Source organism: Ovis aries, chromosome 1, assembly GCF_016772045.2.
Source record: "Ovis aries strain OAR_USU_Benz2616 breed Rambouillet chromosome 1, ARS-UI_Ramb_v3.0, whole genome shotgun sequence".
NCBI classification, from domain to species: Eukaryota; Metazoa; Chordata; class Mammalia; order Artiodactyla; family Bovidae; genus Ovis; species Ovis aries.
This window is the reverse complement of record NC_056054.1, coordinates 185,566,229-185,589,818: the sequence shown is the minus strand read 5'-3', so window position 1 is coordinate 185,589,818 and position 23,590 is coordinate 185,566,229. Positions and strand designations below refer to the sequence as shown.

The 23,590-nt window shown below is 36.4% G+C and overlaps 1 protein-coding gene across 6 annotated transcripts in view; it reads left to right on the top strand.

Annotated features, from left to right (window-relative positions):
• The window catches only part of GSK3B (glycogen synthase kinase 3 beta), a 218,976-nt gene that overhangs the window by 126,826 nt on the left and 68,560 nt on the right, over positions 1-23,590 (top strand). For all 6 annotated transcript variants that reach the window (XM_012178649.5, XM_060417607.1, XM_012180332.5 and 3 more), the window contains exons 4-7: positions 14,110-14,220; positions 17,344-17,474; positions 20,070-20,176; positions 23,490-23,587. In XM_012178649.5, coding sequence (XP_012034039.1) covers positions 14,110-14,220; positions 17,344-17,474; positions 20,070-20,176; positions 23,490-23,587 — 447 coding nt within the window. The remainder of the gene's footprint in view (positions 1-14,109; positions 14,221-17,343; positions 17,475-20,069; positions 20,177-23,489; positions 23,588-23,590) is intronic.

The window sequence follows — 23,590 nt, the reverse complement described above, 5'->3', positions numbered from 1 at the left end:
GCTGGATGGCATCCCCATGGATGGATGCAATGGACATGAACTTGGGCAAATTTCAGGAGATGATGAGGGACAAGGAGGCCTGGTGTGCTGCAGTCCATGGGGTCACAAAGAGTCAGACAATGACTGGACAACTGAACAACAGCAAAGATCTCCGTTGGTTTCAGGCAACAGTTATAGGCTAGAGTTCTTTCTTCTGTATTACAAATAGTTAATGTCTTGCAATAGAGCACATAGCCTGCCTTTCTCCCTGGATAGAACCCCTGCGCTCATACCCTAGAACTGGATGAGGACTCACTTTTCCCAGAGTTACACTCCCACTGTATGAGAAGGCACCGAAAGACGGGCAGTAGCAATTGCACCCCCTAGTCTTCACAAGTTGGCCCTCCCAGCATGGTAGCTGTTCCTGTGAGCAAATTGAGGATGAGACTGTCAAGGGCTTCAGCCTGCTATGCCTGGAGTAGGGCTTCTCTGACTTACTTGTGGGGGCTGAGTGGGGGAAGGGAGAGACAGTTCTCTTGGCTAGGATAAATCTTTTGCAACTTGGGGTGCAGCTTGTCCCTCCTGGGGTGAAACCGTAGTCCTTGACTAGGAGCTGAGAGGAGAGGGTGCTGTCTGGAGTAGAGTGCTGGATTGTTGTTCAATCGCTCAGTCATGTTCAACTCTTTCGCAGAGAGAGTCCTGAATAGAGCTTCCCATACATGGAGATAGGATGACAGGGTAAAGGTGCAGGTCTTTGCTAAAATGCCATAGATTCTTGCAGTTGTTATCAAGATTTGTTTCTTACTTGCTGTGTGCCCTTAGAACAATTTCTAGATATTTCACAGTTGCTGGCTAAGCATTTTATCATTTTGCTTTGCTGAGGAGAAGATCTAAACTCCTTGTACTGCTGTTCCAGAAGTCTTGCTCCCCCTCTTATTGTTTTCCTCACTTTGTGGACTACTTAGTGAAATTGTTATTCTAGGTAGAAAAGTTTAATAAAATAGAGGCCTCCAACTGTAGTGGGTGCATACTGTATTGTAGAGGGATAAATTTAAAAAGTAATGACTGAGCATATGCTAATCATCTTATGTCTTTTTACCTCATTAGTTTTGTTTAAGCAAACACAAAAAATTAGCACCGTTTTACTAACACTTTATTAAACATATACAAAAATAAATATTTTAAAATATTAGATAAATACACTTTATGTATAATTTAATCAAATTCAAATTCCTAGAGATATTCATTTGGTTAACTGGAATTACATAATGTCTTAAATCTTAAATATGCAATTTTTCTTAATATTTTATGATTTATAAACTGCTTTTGAAATACATTTTTCTCATTTAAAAATCATGTAGTACTGCTGCTAAGTCACTCTAGTCGTGTCTGACTCTGTGCGACCCCGTAGACGGCAGCCCACCAGGATCCCCCGTCCCTGGGATTCTCCAAGCAAGAATACTGGAGTGGGTTGCCATTTCCTTCTCCATCATGTAGTACTACTAGATAGCTGATATTCTATTTTGTTAGTTTTATCATTGGAAAAATGGAAGTCTTGTGTGATTAAAGAATTTGCCTGGTGTTGTATAGTTAGTAATCATAGGAACCATTTTCAAACGTAGATTCTTCAGCTGTAAAGTGTGTTTTCTTTCCAACCACCTATTCTTTTCAAATTGTAAAACTTACTTCAATTTACCTGCATTGTATAGTGTTTTAGGTACAAAGTGTAAAATCTTGAATTTGAAGGAGGACAGGAGGGAAATATACTGCAAAATGATACATGGAATGACACTTACTTGTATTAGGAGTAGAAACAGTATGGAGGAAAGTAATAAATTATACAGAGGGGTCAGCAAATGAATTACATAGGAGAGGTGATGGTTATTCAGGGTTTGAAGCCCAAATAAGAGCTATTTTGATATATAGTGCAGAATAGGTATGTGTCAAGTTTAGAAGTACAGGATTTTTGAAAAGTTTGTTGGAGTTAAACAGCATAGTCTATGTAGAGGAGATACAGGTATTTCAATATTTCAGATATATAAAGTAGGGAGTTATGGGGCCAGTAGTGGGATGTGAAGCTGAGAAAGTAAAAGTAGTTTCATAATTGTTTGTCAACTTCCCTATAAGAAAAGGATTTTTTGGTGTGTTGCCGTTTTAAATTAAATGAAATCCTGTTACAGAAATGACATACATGCAGAAATGTTATACAGAGTTGTGGCTAAGTATATATGTAGTCAAGTTTACAAAATTAATGCCTCTGGCTTTTTTCATTCTCACCTTTTTACTGTGTGAAAATGATTGATAACAAGAATTTTATTCACTGAAATAGAGAGGTTGCCTAAATAAGACCAGTTTTGTATCTTTCTTTAAGTTTCATGGTGATTTATCTTACAGTATAATAGAAATAGATAATCCGATGAAACTTTTAGTGAAGAAATGCTGACATTTTTGTTGGAGTGTGACCTAAAGAATAAATATATAGGTAATGTAAAACTCCCTGAAGTGGATGAATTATCTAGACCTCCTCTTGAGTTATAAATGTTATTTACAGCAGTAAGATGCCGACTATCATCTGCTTGAAAATGTGAATCTATAAGTTCCTTTTTATTATTAATTATCACCTTGTTTTTATGTTATCATAATATTTTAGTGAAACTAAAATATTTCTACATTCATACTATAAAAAAAAAATTTGAAATAACAGAGGGGTAGAAGACAAAAATAAGATGTTAACCCTAATCCTTAAAATCCCCAAATCTCTTTCCACATAGGCAAATTTCCTATATGCATATATGAGCACATATGTCATATGTAGGAGAAGGACATGGCAACCCACTCCAGTATTCTTGCCTGGAAAATCCCAGGGCTGGAGGAGCCTGCTGGGTTGCCGTCTGTGGGATCGCACAGAGCTGGACACGACTAAAGCGACTTAGCAGCAGCAGCAGCATATCATATGTTACCATAATAGCATAATAATATGGCCTTTTATGTCTGTGTGCCTAGACCCTGCACCCAATTTCCTTTATTGTTAACATGTAATATCAGTATGGTACATTTATTACAATTAATGAACCATTACTGATAGATAATTATTAACTAGTGTCCAAAGTTTATTCAGGTTTCCTTAGTTTTTACCTAATGTCTTTTTTCTCTTCCATAATCCCATTGAAGCTATCTTAGTGCATTTAGTTACTATGTCCCCTAGGTTCCGCTTGGCCATGACAGTTTCTCAGACTTCCTTTGTTTCTGATGACATTGGCGGTTTTGAGTAGTGGTAGGTAGATATTTTGTAGACTGCCTCACTATTGGAATTTTTCTCATAAGAAACTAGAGCTATAGGTTATTTGGAAAAAGACCACAGAGTGCCATTTTCAGCATATCACATCAAGGGTATGTGCTGTCAACACGATTTGCTATTAATCTTCATCACCTGGCTGACCTTGAATTTTTCAGTTTTCTCTACTGTAAAGTTACTCTCTCCCCTCTTCCATGCTGTATCCTTTGAAAGGAAGTCGCTATCCACAGCCCACACCTAAGAAGAGGGCAGTTATTTTCCTTAAGGGTAAAGTCGCTGTGTAGATTATTTGGATTTCTTTTGGGTGATGATTGTTTCTTTATTAAGCTGTTGTTTATATCAGTGTGGACTCATGCATATTTACTTTATACTTTGAGTTATAATGTAATAGGGACAGAGGAGCCTGGTGGGTTGCCGTCTATGGGGTCGCACAGAGTCCGACACGACTGACGTGACTTAGCAGCAGTAGCAGCAGCATAATGTAATAGTACTTTTTTGTAGTATTAGAAAAATTAAAAAAAAAATTGTAGAAAGATGCTCAATCTCATTCATAATTTTAAACATTCTATTTTTATTATTATTATTAATCAAATGCTCCTGCTTTGGTCGTTGGGAGCTCTTTGCGGCTAACCGTCTGTTTTCCTTTGTCATAACTCAATTACTGTGGGCTTCAGTTTTGCTTTGGTTTTGGATTTTGAACATGTCTTTACTTTCTGGCATGTAGATTATTTTAAATTTCTTTTCACAAATCTTTAGTCATCTTTGTGTGTGTGCATGTACATACACAGAGGCACAGGCACAGAATTGTTTTCATAGACTTCATTCCTAGACATGGCATTGCTGAGTCAAATTGGATGTGTCTGTTCATCTTCACTTTGGGGTGAATATTTTAGCCCACTGACTTCCCCAAAGATTGCAAGAATTGGGGCTTTCACCAGAAGTGTATAATGGTGCATTTTGGACAGACAGCTTTCCAATACTTAGTTTTCTCAGGTTTAATTTCTTTTCCAATTTGATATGTAAGAAACGGTAGCTCATTGTTATTTTATGGCCTTTCTTTAATTATGAATGAGAGTGAGCATCTTTCTACATTTTTGTTTGCCATTTGTATGGCCATATATTTGTGCCCCTTTCCATTTTCTTCTATTAGAATGTTAGTCTTTTCTTATTGATGTACAGGAGCTATTTGTATTTTAAACAAAAACAAGTAAGCTCTTTATGATGTGTAAACAGTTTTTCCCCCAAATTGTCATATTTTTATTTGGTTCTGTTTCTTTTTAAGCTTTACATTTTTATGTAGTCAGATTGGCATTGTTTTCCTTAATAGCATATAAATATTTTGTCCTCCAGTATTTGCAAACACACATATTTTTTTTCTTCTGGTACAGTTTTTTTCAAGATTTTGTATCATTTTAGTATTTCTTTTCTTTGAAGGAGTGAGATAAAGATGAAGCTTGCCTTAATCATTGTTGTATGCTAGGTGCTCAGCACCTTCCCCATCCCCTCCCCCAGTCTCCCAGGCAAAAGAATATTTCTCTTTTTCCTAATCCATACTGTTTCCTGTTAGTATTATTTCCATCTTTAACCAGCCTGGCACATTCATCAGAGGAAAGGCATCTGCTTTGAAGATTTTTCTGCAGTGCAGGTACCCTAAACTCAACTCTGAGGAGAACCCTGGGTCACCATGATAGTTTGCTGGATGCTTTTTTACTGGGTTCTCTTGCATGCTGCTTTGCATCCCATCAAATTTTTAGAATGATAACGCAGTTCTACTTACAACTGCATCTTCAAGCAACTTTGTTTGCTCAAGTTGAAAACTTGGGGTAAGAGCATCATAGTAAGTTGTATCTGTTTTCCAGTGGACGAAATTATCCCAGCTTTTGCAGAGATTTTGTCATCTAAATTTCTTAACTTAAAAGTGAACAATTTTAGAGTGGAGCTCATAGAGGAGGAGCTATCAGCAGTTTGTTGTTGTTCAGTCACTAAGTCATGTCCGATTCTTTGCGACTCAAGCAAAGAGTCAGACATGACTCTTAACTGGACATGACATGGACTGCAGCACGCCAAGCCTCCCTGTCCTTCGCTGTCTCCCAGAGTTTGCTCAAACTCATGTTCATTGGGTTGGTGATGCCATCTAACCATCTCATCCCTGTTGCCCCCTTCTCCTGCCCTCAATCTTTCCTAGCATCGGAGTCTTTTCCAGTGAGTCGGCTCTTTGCATCAGGTGGCTAAAGTCTTGGACCTTCAGCTTCAGCATCAGTCCTTCCAGTGAATATTCAGGGTTGATTTCCTTTAGGATTGACTGGTTAGAGAATAGTTTGTTAATAAAAATGATAACTGAACCATGGAGAGAAATATTCTTAGAATTATACATCATGTAGTTTGGAAGCCTAGTAACTGTTTTTTGAAATCTACTTTCTTATTATGTTAGGAGACTGTTTTCAGTGTCTCCAGCTAAATGATACTCTTTATATGTTGTGTTTTACACTTATTTTTAAAATTTTCTGCTAATCTATGAATATTCAGGCATTCTGTTTGATAACTCAAAAGACATTGTGTTAAGAAAACAACAGGCCTGAGATTTTCCAAAAAATTAGAAATGATAGGAATGCAGAATCCTGGTCTTTCTTTCTTCTTCAAATATTAAGTATCCTCAGTCTCTTAAATTATCTTTTGATAAAAAGATAACTGCTACAAAACTACTTCAGGAACATGAAAATATTATATCTCTGCTGTGATGACATTTCCTAGGAATGGGCACTTTCCCCTCAGGGAGGATTATTCCTGAGGTTGTTTAATTTATGGCAGAACATCTCCAGGTGTAACAAGAGCATTTAAAGAATATGATTTTGAGCCCATTTATTTCAAAACACTATTGGTGGTAGTATTTCTTGGTTTGTTTTTTTGTTTGTTTTAGTCTTAGGACCCAGTTACATATACATTTTTTAAAGTGGATTTGATTTGAATATAAGCATGAAAAGTGAAAGGTTGTTCAAAGAGCCTTTGAATATAAGATACCTCCTGTGTCTCAGAAAATGAAGATAGTTAAAACAACAACTTTTGAATGTCAAGGGACAGTTAACACTATACCTACAAAAAATGGACAGACCTCCACGGTGGTTCTAAAGAAAACTGACAAGCTTTTGATTAATTAATAGAGTGAATAAATAGAATTTATTTGAGCAAAAAGATAGACATATTAATCTGCAAAGTACTACTACAAATATAATATGAATCTCCATATTTCTCAGAGTGTAATAAATGAAAACAGTTGACCTGGTTTTAGTAACCTTCCTTTGTGGTATTTTGTTAATGTTATGAATAAAATATAGCGCCTAAAAATGGATATCATTCATACATCAAATAAAGCCTGAATTATGCAAAGTAGAGTGGAATTATCTTTGTTGATCTGAACACGGTACTTCTTCTGTAACACCTAATATTGCATCAAATTTTTTCATTAGCTACATCTCAATGTTGATTCCTTTTGAGCTCTATTCAGTTACACCTATCATTTATTTTCCAGATGAATTACTATCAAGTCTTATCTGTCTTTTTATGTAATGAATTGATACTTTGATTGGGTTTTGTATTTATCTTTCTTAAATTTTTTATTGTTGATTTGGCTTAGCATTCTAGACTACTAGCGTCTTTAAATTCTAATTTGGTCTTCCATTTTAAGGCATTTTCCCTAGATTTGTGGCAATATTAGGTGGTTTGTTAAAGTCAGTAAATTATAAATTGACTGCCAGATCCATCCCCTGATATGTTTTGTTTGACAGGCACATTGTTTTTTTTTTTTTTTTTTTTTTAAGTAACATTCTTTTAATTATATCTTAATCTAATCTATTTTTACCAGCTACCACCTCTTACTGTGTTAAACATTTTGGCTTCACACATCTACGTGTGTTGTTTAGGCTTTTGCAACCCTTAATAAAGGAAAACATGTACAAAAATAGACTTATATTAATCTGTAAACTATTGCTCCAAATATAATTGGACCCTCCAAGTTCAATCTTCCTTGAACTTGGTATTCATTTTTTAGTCTGTTTGTTCTTCACTTTTGGTATGATTATTTAGCAAATGTATTAAATTACCATACATATTTCCAGGTCACTCATTGTGATTAGCTTTGTCAAAAGATTTTTTTTAAATCAAGAAACCTGTAATCATATAATAGTTAAAAAAGAATAATTTTGACATCTGTATTAATCACCTTTTTATAAGAAATGGGGTCATCAGACATAGCATTCATTTTACGTATTCTGCCTAACACCTAATCACTTATTTTAGATGTACAGAAAAAAATACGGTATTTTTTCTTTTTAAAATGGATAGTTAAAGCTAAATCTTTATTCTGTGCCAGGTAATATGCTTCAAGAGTTGTATATGGATCGTATCTTACAATTTCATGACAGTCTTTTAAAGTATGTATCATTAGCAGTACTGTGTTACAGTGGACTGTGGCTTCAAGCGGTAAGGTAACCTGCTGTGGTCACATAACTGGTAGTAGCAGAGTTGGGACTTCTGTGTAGTTCGTGTGACTCATGCTAACCTTGCCTCTTAATTACTACAGAGTATACCTTCTCTGCGTTTTTGATTTCCTCTTCTTGTCATGTTCTAGAACCTTGGTTCATCAGTTATCCCTTTCCTTTCTTAAAACTTTATTCTATTTTTATCTTAAAAATAAATTTGGTTCTCTTAGCCATTAAAAAGTACAAACAAAAAGCACATTAACTTTTTTTAAATTTGACTTCTATTTCCCCTCAAGTTACCAGTTCTCTCCTTACTTGTACTATTAGGGATTTTGTAAGAACAAACTAGATTAACTGCCTCCTATTTCTCACCTGCCATCTGCTCACTCTTGAACTCAGTACAGGTTGGTTGCTGCTGGCACCATGGACTGAAACTACTCTTTCCAGCACCATCACTGAACCACTTCATACCAGATTCAGAAGCCTTTTCAGTTGCATCCTTCCTGCTGTTGAAACACTTTGCCATTCCCCATCTCAAGATTATTAAAACTCAGCTTTGGGTCTTTCTGTGCTAGTCGTCCCTTGCTCCTTTATTTCTCTTAGTTCTTGTTGCTGAGTTTTCCCCCTAAGGCCTCCTGCTTCTTAAATTTCAAGGATCTTATACTCCTTTCCTCGCTTTTAAGTGAATGGTTCTGTTCTTATAGTTTCAGCTACTGCCTGAGTCTCTAACTATGCTCTACTCTAGTTTCCTGAATTTGACTTGACCAACCATCTAGGTATTTCCAGTCACCTACAAAACATAGCTACCTAAAATATCCTCATATTCATTAAGTAAAAGTTCAACTAACTTTTTCCCCCTCACACCTTTTTGCTCTTTCTATGTTCCTTGTCTCATTACCTACCTAATTGCCCAAGTTTAGAGACTGCTAAATTAATCCAAACTTCTTTGTTTCCCAGGTTCTCTATTACTGTCTGATTTAACTAGCCAGTATACAGTATACCTGCCCTATGGCTCATTTTTAAAAAATCCTTATTGCCTATGTCCTGGTCCAGGCCTTGGATTCTTCTAGGTTTCCAGCTGCTCATGCTACTTTGATTCTCATTTTCCCAATTTCCCTCTTCTCCATAGCCACTTTTCATAGTGTTGTTTAGTTAAAACTTGGCAGACCATCATCCTAATTTTTAGGTAGTATCCATTCCCTCTGATCTTCATTAATTCAGCAAGTGTTTTTTGAATACCTACTGTGTGCTGGACACTATTCTAGTTGAAAATAGAGCAGAGGACAAAACAAAAAAAAAGTTTTCCTTCGTGGAGCTCAGTCCTCATGGGGCAGAAGCCAACAATAAAAAGTAAACTCTGGTTAGAACGTGATAAGTATCCCTGGGAAAATGATGAATGCTGATGGGAACTGGGGGTAGAGGAATGGATTACAATTTGGAATGGGAGAACTAGGGAAAGCCACTCTAAAAGTCACACTAGAGCAAAGATTTGAAGGAGTTGAATAGAGTGAGCTGTGTGTATATCTGGGGAATAACATTCCAGACTGAAAGACTGATCAGTTCAGAGTCCCTGAATGCCAGAGCCTGCCAAATGTGTTCAACAAACAGCAGGACGCTCTTGTCTCCAGAGAGGAGTGAGCAGAGGGAAGTAAGGAAGTGTATGTGTAGGAGTTTGTAGACCATTTATCTGTAAGAATAAATCTTAATGAAGTGGAGTAGAAGAGATACAAGCTACTTTATATTTTATTGATGTTGGATTGTAAAGGGCTGGAGTTGGAAGCAGGGAGACTGTTTAGGAGGGTATTGCAGTAATCCAGGTGAGAGTTCAGAGTAGCTCAGACCAGGGTTGTAGCAGTGAAGATGGTAAGTAGTGGCTGGATCCTGGATAAATTTTACAGATGGAACTATTAGACTCTTTTGATATGGGAATGTATGTATATGTTTGGGAGAAAGAGAGTGGAGAAGAAATGATGATTCTAAGCTTTTTAGCCTGAACAGTGTCAAGTGCATATTGGAAATACTAGCCTGGAGAGTATATCCTTAGAGGCAGAGATCCAGGATACATATGAATTTGGAAGTCATCAGTGTTTAGTAATACCGAGCCATTAGACTGGATGAGTGGGCTTACACAGAGAACAGAGATCTGAGGACTGAGCCTTAGAATCTTCTGTTCCTTAAGAGATAAAGCATAGAAGAAATAGAGAGCCAGAGAACTGTCCGTAAGATAGGACGAAAGCCAAAAGAGCGTAGTGTCCTAAAATCCAACTGAAGCAAGTATTTCAAAGAAGGGAACATGATTGATTATTTCAGATCATTGCTAAGTCAGGTATAAGAGAGGGGAAAGATGATGTCTGAAAATTGGCATTGAATATAGCAACAAGGAGATTATTGACCTTAATGAATAATTCTGAGGGAATAGTGGTGGTGAAATTCTACTGGAGTAAGTTTTATAGAGAAGGAGAAGAACAAGGTATTGGAGGAAGTCAATTTAGACCCCTTTTCTGAAGAATTTTGCTGTTAAAAGGTGCCAGAAAATAGGATGGTGGTTATCAGGGTGATTAGAGAGAAAGTTTGTTTGTTTGTTTTATCGAAATAATAGCACGTAATGCTCTCAGAAAAAGAAAATAATCGACAGAAAAAAAAATTACTAAAGCCATGAGTATGAGTAGGAAGAGCAGAGTAGTTTGTTTACATGCAGCAGAGTTTGGCTTAGAAAGGGGCTTGGTCAGCGTATCTCTACTTAGAGTAGTGAAGAAAAGTATATAGGGACAGAAGCTGGAAAATGGGTACATGTAGTGGTGCAAGCAAGGTTACAAACTGAGGGTGAGGATGAAAAAAGAGTTATAAAAACAGGGAGCGGGGCTTTGCTGTTCTTTACCAAATCCCTTGTTAGAAAGTGAGGGTAATTCTGGATCAGGGAATTTAAGCTAGGTATGGAGGAAGGAGAGGAGACCATGAAAGACTGGGGAAAAGTGTAAAGGTAGTAGTGTCAATGGCATCCTGTCTTAATAAACTGTTTGCTGAGATCTGCTGTGTTCTTTGATGCACACATCTTGAATGTAGTTTTCTGTCTTGATGACACCACCCTTATAGCAGAAAGAAAAGAAGAACTAAAGAGCCTCTTGATGAAGGTGAAAGAGGAGAGTGAAAATGTTGGCTTAAAGCTCAACATTCAGAAAACGAAGATCATGGCATCTGGTCCCATCACTTCATGGCAATTAGATGGGGAAATAGTGGAGACAGCGGCAGACTTTATTTTTTGGGGCTCCAAAATCACTGCAGATGGTGATTGCAGCCATGAAATTGAAAGATGCTTACTCCTTAGAAGGAAAGTTATGACCAACCTAGATAGCATATTTGGAGAAGGAAATGGTAACCCACTCCAGTGTTCTTTGCCTGGAAATCCCAGGGATGGGGGAGCCTGTTGGACTGCTGTCTGTGGGGTTGCACAGAGTTGGACACGACTGAAGCAACTTAGCAGTAGCAGCAGATAGCATATTAAAAAGCAGAGACATTACTTTGCCAACAAAGGTCCGTCTAGTCAAGGCTATGGTTTTTCCAGTGGTCATGTATGGCTGTGAGAGTTGGACTGTGAAGAAAGCTGAGAGCCGAAGAATTGATGCATTTGGACTGTGGTGCTGGAGAAGACTCTTGAAAGTCCCTTGGACTGCAAGGAGATCCAACCAGTCCATCCTAAAGGAGATCAGTCCTGGGTGTTCATTGGAAAGACTGATGTTGAGGCTGAAACTCTAATACTTTGGCCATCTGATGCGAAAAACTTACTCATTGGAAAGGACCCTGATGCTGGGAAAGATTGAGGGTAGGAGAAGGGGATGACAGAGGATGAGATGGTTAGATGGCATGACCAACTCGATGGACATGGGTTTGGATGAACTCCGGGTGTTGGTGATGGACAGGGAGGCCTGGCGTGCTTGCAGTTCATGGGGATGCAAAGAGTCGGACAAAACTGAGCGACTGAACTGAACTGAAATGCCCTTTCATACTGACTTTAGATGATATGTCTTTTACCTGCACCCTACTTCCTTGCTTCTATCACCAGTCACATCAGCAGCTGGGTATTGGAAAATTCTGAAAGAGATGGGAATACTACACCACCTGACCTACCTCTTGAGAAATCTTTATGCTGGTCAGGAAGCAATGATTAGAACTGGACATGGAAAAACAGACTGGTTCCAAATAGGAAAAGGAGTACCTCAAGGCTGTATGTTGTCACTCTGCTTATTTAACTTATATGCAGTGTACGTCATGAGAAACTCTGGGCTGGAAGAAACACAAGCTGGAATCAAGGTTTCCGGGAGACATATCAATAACCTCTGATATGCAGATGACACCACCCTTATGGCAGAAAGTGAAGAGGAACTAAAAAGCCTCTTGATGAAAGTGAAAGAGGAGAGTGAAAAAGTTGGCTTAAAGCTCAACATTCAGAAGACGAAGAGCATGGCATCTGGTCCCATCACTTCATGGAAAATAGATGGGGAAACAGTAGAAACAGTGTCAGACTTTATTTTGGGGGGCTCCAAAATCACTGCAGATGGTGACTGCAGCCATGAAATTAAAAGACGCTTACTCCTTGGGAGAAAAGTTACGACCAACCTAGATAGCATATTCAAAAGCAGAGACATTACTTTGCCGACTAAGGTCCGTCTAGTCAAGGCTATGGTTTTTCCTGTGGTCATGTATGGATGTGAGAGTCGGACTGTGAAGAAAGCTGAGCACCGAAGAATTGATGCTTTTGAACTGTGGTGTTGGAGAAGACTCTTGAGAGTCCCTTGGACTGCAAGGAGATCCAACCAGTCCATTCTGAAGATCAGCCCTGGGTGTTCTTTGGAAGGAATGATGCTAAAGCTGAAACTCCAGTACTTTGGCCACCTCATGCGAATAGTTGACTCATTGGAAAAGACTCTGATGCTGGGAGGGATTGAGGGCAGGAGGAGAAGGGGACGACAGAGGATGAGATGGCTGGATGGCATCACGGACTCGATGGACGTGAGTCTGAGTGAACTCCAGGAGTTGGTGATGGACAGGGAGGCCTGGCGTGCTGCGATTCATGGTGTCACAAAGAGTCAGACAGGACTGAGCGACTGAACTGAACTGAACTTATTTCCTTACTTCCTCTGCAGTGACTGCTGCCATAATAAATGCTGAAAATTGAAATTCTCCACTTTAGTTTGTTAGATAAGATGACTTCAAACTGGGAAGATTGTGAAGTTTTGCCTCCAGATTTACCCACTCAGTAACCAGTTCTAGACTTGAACACAGGGATTCTCAGCTTTGTGTTCTGCTTCAGTTTTCTTATCTGATAGTCACATGAACATGGTGAAGGTAGCACTCTGTTCTTCTTTCCTCCTTGGTACTTAGTTGGAATTCCCTTCTTTCTTTCCCCTGCTCTTGGGTTGGTGTCTTTATGCTGCTGTGAATGAATGTTTAAACATTAAGACTTGTAGTATTCTTATGAGTATGGTAACTCAGTGCCTTATAAGTTATTCTTTTCTTTTTGTTCAGTTAATTGTAGAATACAAGTGGTTATTTTACTAATTACAGGCTACAGATAACTATAAAATCTTTTTGTAAGGGTAAAGAAATTTTGAAGTCCCGCTTTTCATGTTGTAGTTGAAGAAATGGAAGCATATACAGATTAAATGCCTTGCATGCATCAGTACTTTGGCCACCTCATGCGAAGAGTTGACTCATTGGAAAAGACCCTGATGCTGGGAGGGATTGGGGCAGGAGGAGAAGGGGACGACAGAGGATGAGATGGCTGGATGGCATCACGGACTCGATGGACGTGAGTCTGAGTGGACTCCGGGAGATAGTGATGGACAGGGAGGCCTGGCGTGCTGCGATTCATGGGGTCGCAAAGAGTGGACGCATCTGAGCGACTGGACTGCACTGCACTGATGCGTCAGTCAGCAGAGTGAGGGCAGCAATGCACATCTCTTAGATCCCCGGTCTGTGCTTGCTCTCCTACCGTGACACCTTTCCTGATAGGATGAGGTGAGGGCCATGATTCTCAAACTAGAAAATACTAAATTTTATGACAGATGATACCTTCTAAAATCGTATAACCAAAATAATAGTTTAAATGTGATTAGAAATTGTACCAGTATTGAAATGACTGTGTTTTTGCCATGAAATTGTTAGTTTAAAAAAATGTAGTAGATTTGTTTTTGCTATTATGGTTATATTCTGAATTTATTTTTTATAATTAAAATTGACCACATAAATCTTTGCTTTAAAAATCCAAATAAGTGAATGTGTAGAGAATTTACTCTAATTTGAATATTTAAAGACTAGTTCCTAATTTTGTTTCTTTGGTTTGTTTTTAATAAACTCTTTCAGAAAGATGAGGTCTATCTTAATCTGGTGCTGGACTACGTTCCGGAAACAGTCTACAGAGTTGCCAGACACTATAGTCGAGCCAAACAGACGCTCCCTGTGATCTATGTCAAGGTACGTAAAAATCGAGCAGTTTCCCATTTTAGAGGTATTTATTATGAGCAGAGGAGAGTGCTGGGTGTGTTTTAACTATATTATTGCATCATACTGAGGGGAGAAAGCTGCAAAGTAGGTATTTCTAGAGTTTCATTATAATTGTTTACAGTTTAAGTGTGAAGCCTTTACCTTTTAAACTTTCATGACCCAGGTACTAAAAATACTTGTAATCTTTCTGAGAAATGAATTTTTTCACAAATAATTATGGATTTTAATTTAGATACCCATAGCACCTTTTTATTTAATTTCTTAAATCCCTTATTGTGCAGAGCAAGCATATCATATAAAATTATAAAAATATGGTTATAAACATTAATAAATTCAGTGTTTTATTGCCATTTATAGATTAGTGTATCTTTAGCTGAAGTTTAAACTTTTGGTGATTTTAAATATGCAGAGACTTTGTTGAGGTGTTATTTAATTTGGGGGACCTGATAACAATAGTAATCTTATTTCTTTGCTGAAACTCATGTTAATAGTGCTTATGGTTAGTTATGTGCAACTCTTTGTGATCCCATGGACTGTAGCCTGCCAGGCTGCTCTGTCCATGGAATTTTTCAGGCAAGAATAGTGGAGTGGGTTGCCATTTCCTCCTCTTGGGGAACTTCCCATCCCAGGGATCAAACCTATGTCTCCGGGTCTCCTGCATTGGCAGGCGGATTCTTTTACCACTGAACCACCTGGGAAGCCTACAACCCATGTTAAGAGTGGCTGGTAATTGATCCAGCATAATTATGAAGTTGTTGCTGGGAGAAATATCAATATATATATAATTTATATGCCAAATAGATAATGCAGATTGCTGGGCTGGATGAAGTACAAGCTGAAATCAAGATTGCAGGGAGAAATATCAATACCCTCAGATATGCAGATGACACCACCCTTATGGCAGAAAGTGAAAAACTAAAGAGCCTCTTTAGTTGATGAAAGTGAAAGAAGAGAGTGAAAAAGTTGGCTTAAAGCTCAACATTCAGAAAACTAAGATCATGGCATCCAGTCCCATCACTTCATGGCAAATAGATGGGGACACAGTGGAAACAGTGACAGGCTTTATTTTGGGGCCTCCAAAATCACTGCAGATCGTGACTGCGACCATGAAATTAAAAGATGCTTACTCCTTGGGAGAAAAGTTATTCCCAACTTAGACAGCATATTAAAAGCAGAGCCATTACTTTGCCAACAAAGGTCTTTCTAGTTAAGGCTATGGTTTTTCCAGTAGTCATGAGTGGATGTGAGAGTTGAACTATAAAGAAAGCTAAGCGCTGAAGAATTGATGCTTTTGAACTGTGGTATTGGAGAAGACTCTTGAGAGTCCCTTGGACTGCAAGGAAATCCAACCAGTCCATCCTAAAGGAAATCAGTCCTGAATATTCATTGGAAGGACTGATGTTGAAGCTAAAACTCCAATACTTTGGCCACCTGATGCGAAAAGCTGACTCATTTGAAAAGACCCTGATGCTGGGAATGATTGAAGGCAGGAGGAGAAGGGGACAGAGAAGCAGACAGCAGAGGATGAGATGGTTGGAGGGGACAGAGAAGCGGACAGCAGAGGATGAGATGGCTGGATGGCATCACTAATTCAATGGACATGAGTTTGAGTGAACTGCAGGAGTGGTGATGGACAGGGAGACCTGGCGTGCTGCAGTCCATGGGGTCGCAAACAGTCAGACACAACTGAGCGACTGACTGAACTGAATTATGAAGTTGTAGTAGATTATTAGAAACAGATTATTATTTGTTTAACTATGACATTGTGAAAATTAACTAGGAGTTTAAGTTTAAACCCTGGAGAAGGGAAAGCCTAGCCACTCCAGTATTCTGGCCTGGAGAATTCTGTGGACTGTAAAGAGTTGGACACGACTGAGTGACTTTCACCAAGTTTAAAAGTTCAGATATCTTAAGTACAATTTTTTACATTTTACTTTTTATACAAATAACTCTAGAAAATTATATGGCATTGACTGTAAATGTTTTGAGTATCAAAAGATTCACTTAGTAGTTACAGTTTAAGCTTTATAATAATAAAATGGATTTTTCTGATGAGATTACTATAGTATTGTTAGTATGTTCCTCTGTCCTAAGTATTTCATGTTAATTGGTGATGAGATATATTTTAGTAGAAGTCAGAACATTTCATTTATAGATGATACCTTATTTCAGTGCTTTATCTTACCTTTAACTGTTTTTTGTTATTTTTCACGAAGACACTGGTATCTTTGATTTGAATCATGTCAAAGTTCTTTTCATGGTATATAACTTTGGGTTAGAAGTCAGAAGGTGAGTAGTCAGAAAAATTTATAAGTGAATCAAAACACTGACCTTGAAACAAAGAGAAAGTTTAAGATACACTCACATGCTTTACACAAAAACCCCCTTTTCACCAGTCAAGAGTCTTAATTCTTTCTTTTACACAGACCCAGTTTTTCGGTGTATCTTGTTTTGTAATAAAATTGACTTTTTTTTTGACTGATGTCAGTTGTCATCTCAGATATGCTTTTAAATGGCATTTTGAAGTCTACCTAATTCCGAAGGATATTAGCAGAAGAGTAGTGATGCTCTTAATAGATTTACTGATGTCTTTAATAGATCATTGATTATAAATTTTCTCAGTTCACATATGAATTTTCCCAGACCTCTTGTGTCAATAACCTCTGGGCCTGACAAAGGATGATAAATTGGAAAACAAAACAAAACAAAACAGAAGACTAGCTTATGATCTAATTGTTACTTAGTAGTCATATGATTTGAAATATCCCTGTGAGTTTTTAAATTTGTGCTTAGGGGGAAAAAAACAGTCTTGTGGTTAGTAAAATAAAAAATTATGAAAGCAAATTGTAAAATGTCCTTTCTTAAGTTGTTAGAAGATGTTTTATATAAATGTTACAAATATAACATTGGGTAACTAAACTATAATTAGCTAGTTGATAGAAATGCCATGAAGCTTGTTAAAGAAAGAGTGAGTGCTAACAATCCCCAGCATTTCACTTATTCTTTTCTGGAATACTTTGTTTCCTGCTTAAGGATTCTGAGTTGTTTGGGATAGAAAATAAATATTCATTTAATGTTTACTCTCTATTCCAGTTGTATATGTATCAGCTGTTCCGAAGTTTAGCCTATATCCATTCCTTTGGAATCTGCCATCGGGATATTAAACCACAGAACCTCTTGTTGGATCCTGATACAGCTGTCTTGAAACTCTGTGACTTTGGAAGGTAAACTAGCTCTCTTTTCCTTTCTATAATCTTCAACCCCACCCTTCTACCCTATCTGTTCTTTCAGTTACCTTTTGTTATACTTACTTAGGGAGTATCAACTAGTTCAGTTCTTGTGAGGATAGTTTTGGTAAATTCTCTCAGAATTATACATGTATATAGTCTTTCACCCAGCAATTTAACTCCTAGAAATTGTTCCCATTTATCATGTGTATATATTCCTTTTTCAGTAAGAACTAATTTTTTAAAAAATATTATTATACCTTACTCTCTATTGAGTTAACCTCAATTTAGAGATTAGGTAAAAGGCTTAGTAGCTGTGTGTTCTTCCTTTTCCTCTACAATTTAGTTTATTTTTCTCTTCTTTATTGCAGGTTACAGTTTTCTTTCTGTCTTTTTAAATGTATTGCTTGGTAAAATATACAGTGTAATAAGAATTAATCTTTTTCATCTTATAGTATTGAGCATTTTGTGCCTCTCTGATCTGACTTTTCAACATGAAATCAGGCCTGTATCCACATGTAACTCAGGCAGTTAAACTTTCACTTCCTCTCTAGTGTAATTACCTTTAGCACTCTCTCTTCTTGTAATCCCCAAGACATCATATGCCTTGAATTCTCACCAGTTTTTTATCCTCACAAATTCTTGCTTTCTATCTCAGCTGCTTATAAATGTTGACCCACACCTGCTAATATTGGTATTCCTTCTTTGTAATGCTGTTTATGTCAACCCACAGATTAAATTTTGGTTTTATTACAGTATATATTTTCCACAGGTTGTCTCTTGGGGAAAAGTCTTTAAAAAAAATACACATCTGTTTTGTCATGAGTTAATTCTTAGTCTCACAAAAGTGTCCTTTTAGATCATCTCCTTTTCACAGTTTTCTGATTTCAGACATCTATCACAGGATCCAACTCATTTTGCAGGGCTGTTAACTGTTCCTTCGACTATAAGAAATGGGTAAAGGATTTTAAATCAAAAACTCTTTATTTGGTGCTTGAAACAAGCGTCTATAGGATAAAACGCCCAAATCAGATGAATTTTATTGTTATGGGATGTCTTTCCCCTGCTTGAGAGTGACTTGTGTGCACTGTAAAAATGCTTTTGAGATACCAAGTTAGTGGAGTTTCTGTTCTCACCATAGTTTTAGAACACTGTTGCTATGGGAGTTTTATTGGGACATAGAAATCACTTTGTTTTAATATGTTTGGAATAGGGATTTCATTTCTGTGGTAAGAAGAGTTCACTTTTAATGGCTCTGATAACAGAGCTACTGTTTTGTTGTTAACGTCTGATTTGAGCAAGTAGAGTTTGGGACACACTTTGAAGGCAGCTTCATCAAGTAGTGAAAAAAATCTGTAGGCTGTGGTATTTCTAATATTACCTTTATCTTATAGTGAATTTTCTGACAATGTAATTGGAATCTGTCTTGTTAATTTAATAAATCCTTTATAAGGTAGAAACTTTTATCAGTTATGCTATGAAAGTGTCTTAATTTTCATTAAGGGATTAGTATTTATTAATTTATGAAGTGGTTGCTGTATGTGGATAAACTGTTTCCCACCTTCAAAACTTGTGATGAAGAAAGATCAGGTTATGGTCAGCGTTATCAGTGAACAGAAATAAATGGAAGAAAAGAACGCCCAAACTGAAACCTTTGTGACTATTTTCATCTGCCTCTACTCTGATTTTCTTGTACCTTTACCTAAAAAGATTTTTTTTTACTTGTTTTGTTACTTTATTTTTTACTATTTTAATTTTGTTGTTTGTATTTATTTGCTGTATTTATCTTCCCTGTTATTGTATGTCAAAATGATTAGCTTCTATAGCAGTTTATTTCAGTGTATCTTTAAGTAATTTTGAGACATTTCAAAAGAAACTAATTTTAATTTAATATTTAAAATACATGCCACAAAATATTTGGAAAGGAACGTTGAATTAGAGAATATGTGATTTGTTAATAATTTACAACAGTGGAATTAGAATTCATAGGCTGTGAATTATCTCTGCCCTACAGGAAAGGACCTATCTTTTTTATTGGATAGCAGATGTTAAGACAGCTAATAAATTGACCAAATGGTGGAAAAAATAAAGTAGGTTGGGTCTGCAAGCCATGGGATACTCGCTGTGAATCAGAAGTCAAATTTTAATAGTGGCCAATTTCTTACCCATTTAAAAAACATATTGGGTAAGCAATATTCATTCTTATAATCAATTATAGTGCTTTTTGGTGAGGGAAGGTACCTCTTATATTTCTGACCTTCCTTCTTTGTATTTTAGAGTGAAATTCAGGGGAAAATAGCAGAAGAAATTCAACATTTATCATTTTTAAACTTTTTTTAAACTCTTTCTTCAAGTGATAGTTGACAAATGCATTCTTTAAAAGTTACTATTCTTTTTTCGGAGTGATATGTTAAAATTATGTTTCTTTTGTTATAAGAGAGTTACGGCTCATATTTTCTTTTTTTATATGTTGCATGATTGGAATTATGAGACTCTTAGATTAAATATTGTATTGCAAATGATAGCAGTTAAGATTCTTTAATGGTTTAGATTTAATTTAAGGAATTTCTGCTTTTGATTTTTTTTTATTAGTGCAAAGCAGCTGGTCCGTGGAGAACCCAATGTTTCGTATATCTGTTCTCGGTACTATAGGGCACCAGAGTTGATCTTTGGAGCCACTGATTATACCTCTAGTATAGGTAAGTACTGTATCTGAATATAATAGCTTATAATTATGCATTATATCTTGGTTTTAGTAATTTAGTAGTACCAATCTATACTTAAATATAAAGATAAATATGCCCTGAAATATGTTTCTTCCTGAAGATTTATTCTGTAAAAATATACAGAATTTAAAATATATTTACTATTCTACTTTTAGGTTTCTTGGATTATGAGAGAATAATAAAGCTACTCTTCTGTGATTGTATGATTTAAGATTACAGTTATTTTAAACTTAAAATTTTAAATAAATTCTAAGTATACCTTTTCTTCACTTAAAAAATTCCCCTGAAATAGTTCTCTCTGAGCTTGATCACCAGTTGGAGAATTTTCATCCATTAAGTTTATGATTAAAGTGATAGGATTATGATATTACTGACACTCATACTGTGCTGACTCAATTGATTATTTAATTTTAAGTCAGCTTTGAAAAATTCACTAATTTTTTCATTAGTGGTTTGAATAAATTCAGATTCTGCAGCAGTTGTCACAAAAGATCTTTAAGGATAGAAGGCATTGAATAGAGACAGTTTGCTTCATTCTTTGTTGATCACCTCTTCTACCTCATTTTAGCCCACTAGTAGGAGTGAACATACAGAGTGTGAACAGTTGGATGTGAATAAGAAGCTAAGAAAGGAACAATCTTAGGCATGCAGGTAGTTTACCTTATTGTTATATGTTGTTTTTGAAGAGAATTCCTTAGTCTAAAAACAAACAAAGCATACAAAGACCAACCAAAAAATTTAAAAAAAAACCCACAATAACAGAAAGTCAAGGAAAAATCAGAACTTGGACCATTTGTCTTTTATACAAGTTAAAATTCTCTAATATGAACAAAGACCTCTACACAGAAATATATATTACTAATATTACCTTTTTTTTTTTTTTTTTTGCCCAAGGGCTAAATGCCAAGGAACAATTTGATTTGTGCCAAGAGGCAACAGTTTTACCCACCATTTCTTTTGCACCATCAGTGCAAATGTCAGCATAGTGAAAAAGATATAACATCTGAGTATTCTTATGAAAATAACTTTGCCCTCAGTAGCTCTGAAAAAGTCCAGGAGGTTCAGGGCTCTACAGATCATACTTTGAGACCTGCTGCACTGGATAGAGAGTATAATAGAGTGAGTGAGTGAGTGAGTATTTGTGTGTCCCGCTCCCCTGGATAGAGAATATGAGAGAGAGAGAGAGTGTGTGTTGTTCATAATGCTTAGAGTTTCATCATGGCTATGTTATATGGCCTATTCTGTTCAGGAACAAATGAGAAATAGTGAAAGGGATATTTTGGTTAAGAGTAGACCTGAATTTGAATTCCAGGTTTATTACTACTTAGCTAAACTGTAAAAGAGATTAGTAACAGTTTTGCTTACCTTTCTGAGTGGCCGTGAGGGTTAAATAAAATGTTAGTGAAAGTACTGTAGAAAAAGTGGTGTTCTTTTTGTGGTATTTATTAACTTGACTCTTCCCAAAGAGCAAATTTCAGCCCTTTATCTTTGGACAGTCTTTGGATTTTCTAGATGCTTTATGTTTTATTCGCATATATGAAATTAATCATCTGCATACCAGGAATGAGATTCATACTGGGGTGAGTTTTGCCAACCTCACCTAAAATAAATGTGGTTTGCTTCTTTCTAAAAAGTCATGACAATATCATCTGACGTATTAAGGCATGTTTATATAAACCTTTGACCCTCTTAAGAGTTTATTACTTCTGTAAATGTCCATGTGCTTAGCAGTTCTTTGGGAATCTTCTCACAGAAGAAGGGCCAGTGTAGTGTGTTTTCTCTACTAGGAATCCATTTTTTGGATGAGTACCTGCTTTCCAGCAGTCACCTTCACATTTACTTGTCTAAAGTAAAGTAAATCTCCTAAAACCAGATTCTGACTTGCTGAATTTAGGATTCCCCATAGTCTCCTGACGCAGCTGGGGCCATTGAACCCTCTCAAGCCAAGATTTGGCCTCCCTGTTTAGATTTAGGGTACTTGCTTCTTAAGACTCTGAAAGATTTGTAAATAAACAAAAAGATATTTAAAAGTGTACTAATACAAATACATTTTAGAAATATTTTTTAACAATGATGTTAAAAGAGTTGCTGGGCAAAATCAACTTAAATTTCTTAAATGAATTTTGTATCATTATTTGTCTAGGCCAGTAAAAAGTAGTTATTGGAGCAAGGATTTCCAATTCTTTTTTTTTTTTTTAAATATTGGAGGATAGCTGATTTACAATATTGTGTTAGCTTCCAATTCTTCATGATAGTGCATCTTATTGCATTAAACTGATTAAATTATTTGTTGTCACGCATGCCATTAGTCATTTTTCTCCCTCCCTAGTGATAGATGGAAAGCCCAGCGACGATTTATGTTCATCTCCCTAAAGCCATGTTTGTTGGTTCATATAAAACCGAGGAATCCAGAAAATTAGCTTTTTTTTTTGGCAGGAACTCTTAAGTAGTGGGCTCTAAATAAAGTGCCCATAAAATGTATCTTTCCATTTGGTAATACTTTTAAGAGATAAAGGGGATGCTCTTCATTATTATCAGGAAGTCATCTAGACCAGGACTGACTGTTGTGGGTAAGCCAGGATATATGCTTTATTTTTTCCTTTTGTAAATTTATTTATAAATCATTAAAATTCATTTATTTAAGTTTTCTGTCAAGATTGAGGTTTCTTGTTGACTCAGAAGTGAATTATATTGTACAATTTGTAAAATACAATGTATTCTTCTGTCTTTGCATTTTAAAATATTCATATATTTAAGCACATTTTCTGTCAGTTATAAGACAAAAGTTAGCCATTTAAAATATTAAAATTTTCTTTTTCTGAAATGTGCATTTGGCTTACTCTCCTGTGTATAGGAGATTGAACCCTTCTTGCTACTCTCTATAAGCACCTGCTAATGTGCAGAGATTGTATTACTTTAACTTATTTTCAAGTATAATGAGTAAATAATCATGCTCTATGCTTTCATACTATAATCTCTGTCTTGGTTGTTGAAGACTTGAACATCTCATACTGTATAATTAATGTAGATATTACATATAATAAAGATATTACCCTTTATTAGAATATTCTTATTGCCCTGTTTCCTGTTTCGTAAGTTGAACACAGTTTTAAAATCTATTAAGGATTATTTGATGACTTTTCCCCTCTGCTTTGGGTTATACCATCTTTTCCTTATGGTATTTACTCTGATCAAAGTAAAATTTAAAAATGTATCAAACAGTTTTTAACACAATGTAAGCTACAAAGTATAATATTAATAAGCTCTTATTTTCTTTTCTCTTCAGATGTATGGTCTGCAGGCTGTGTGTTGGCTGAGCTGTTGCTAGGACAGCCAATATTTCCAGGAGACAGTGGTGTGGATCAATTGGTGGAAATAATCAAGGTG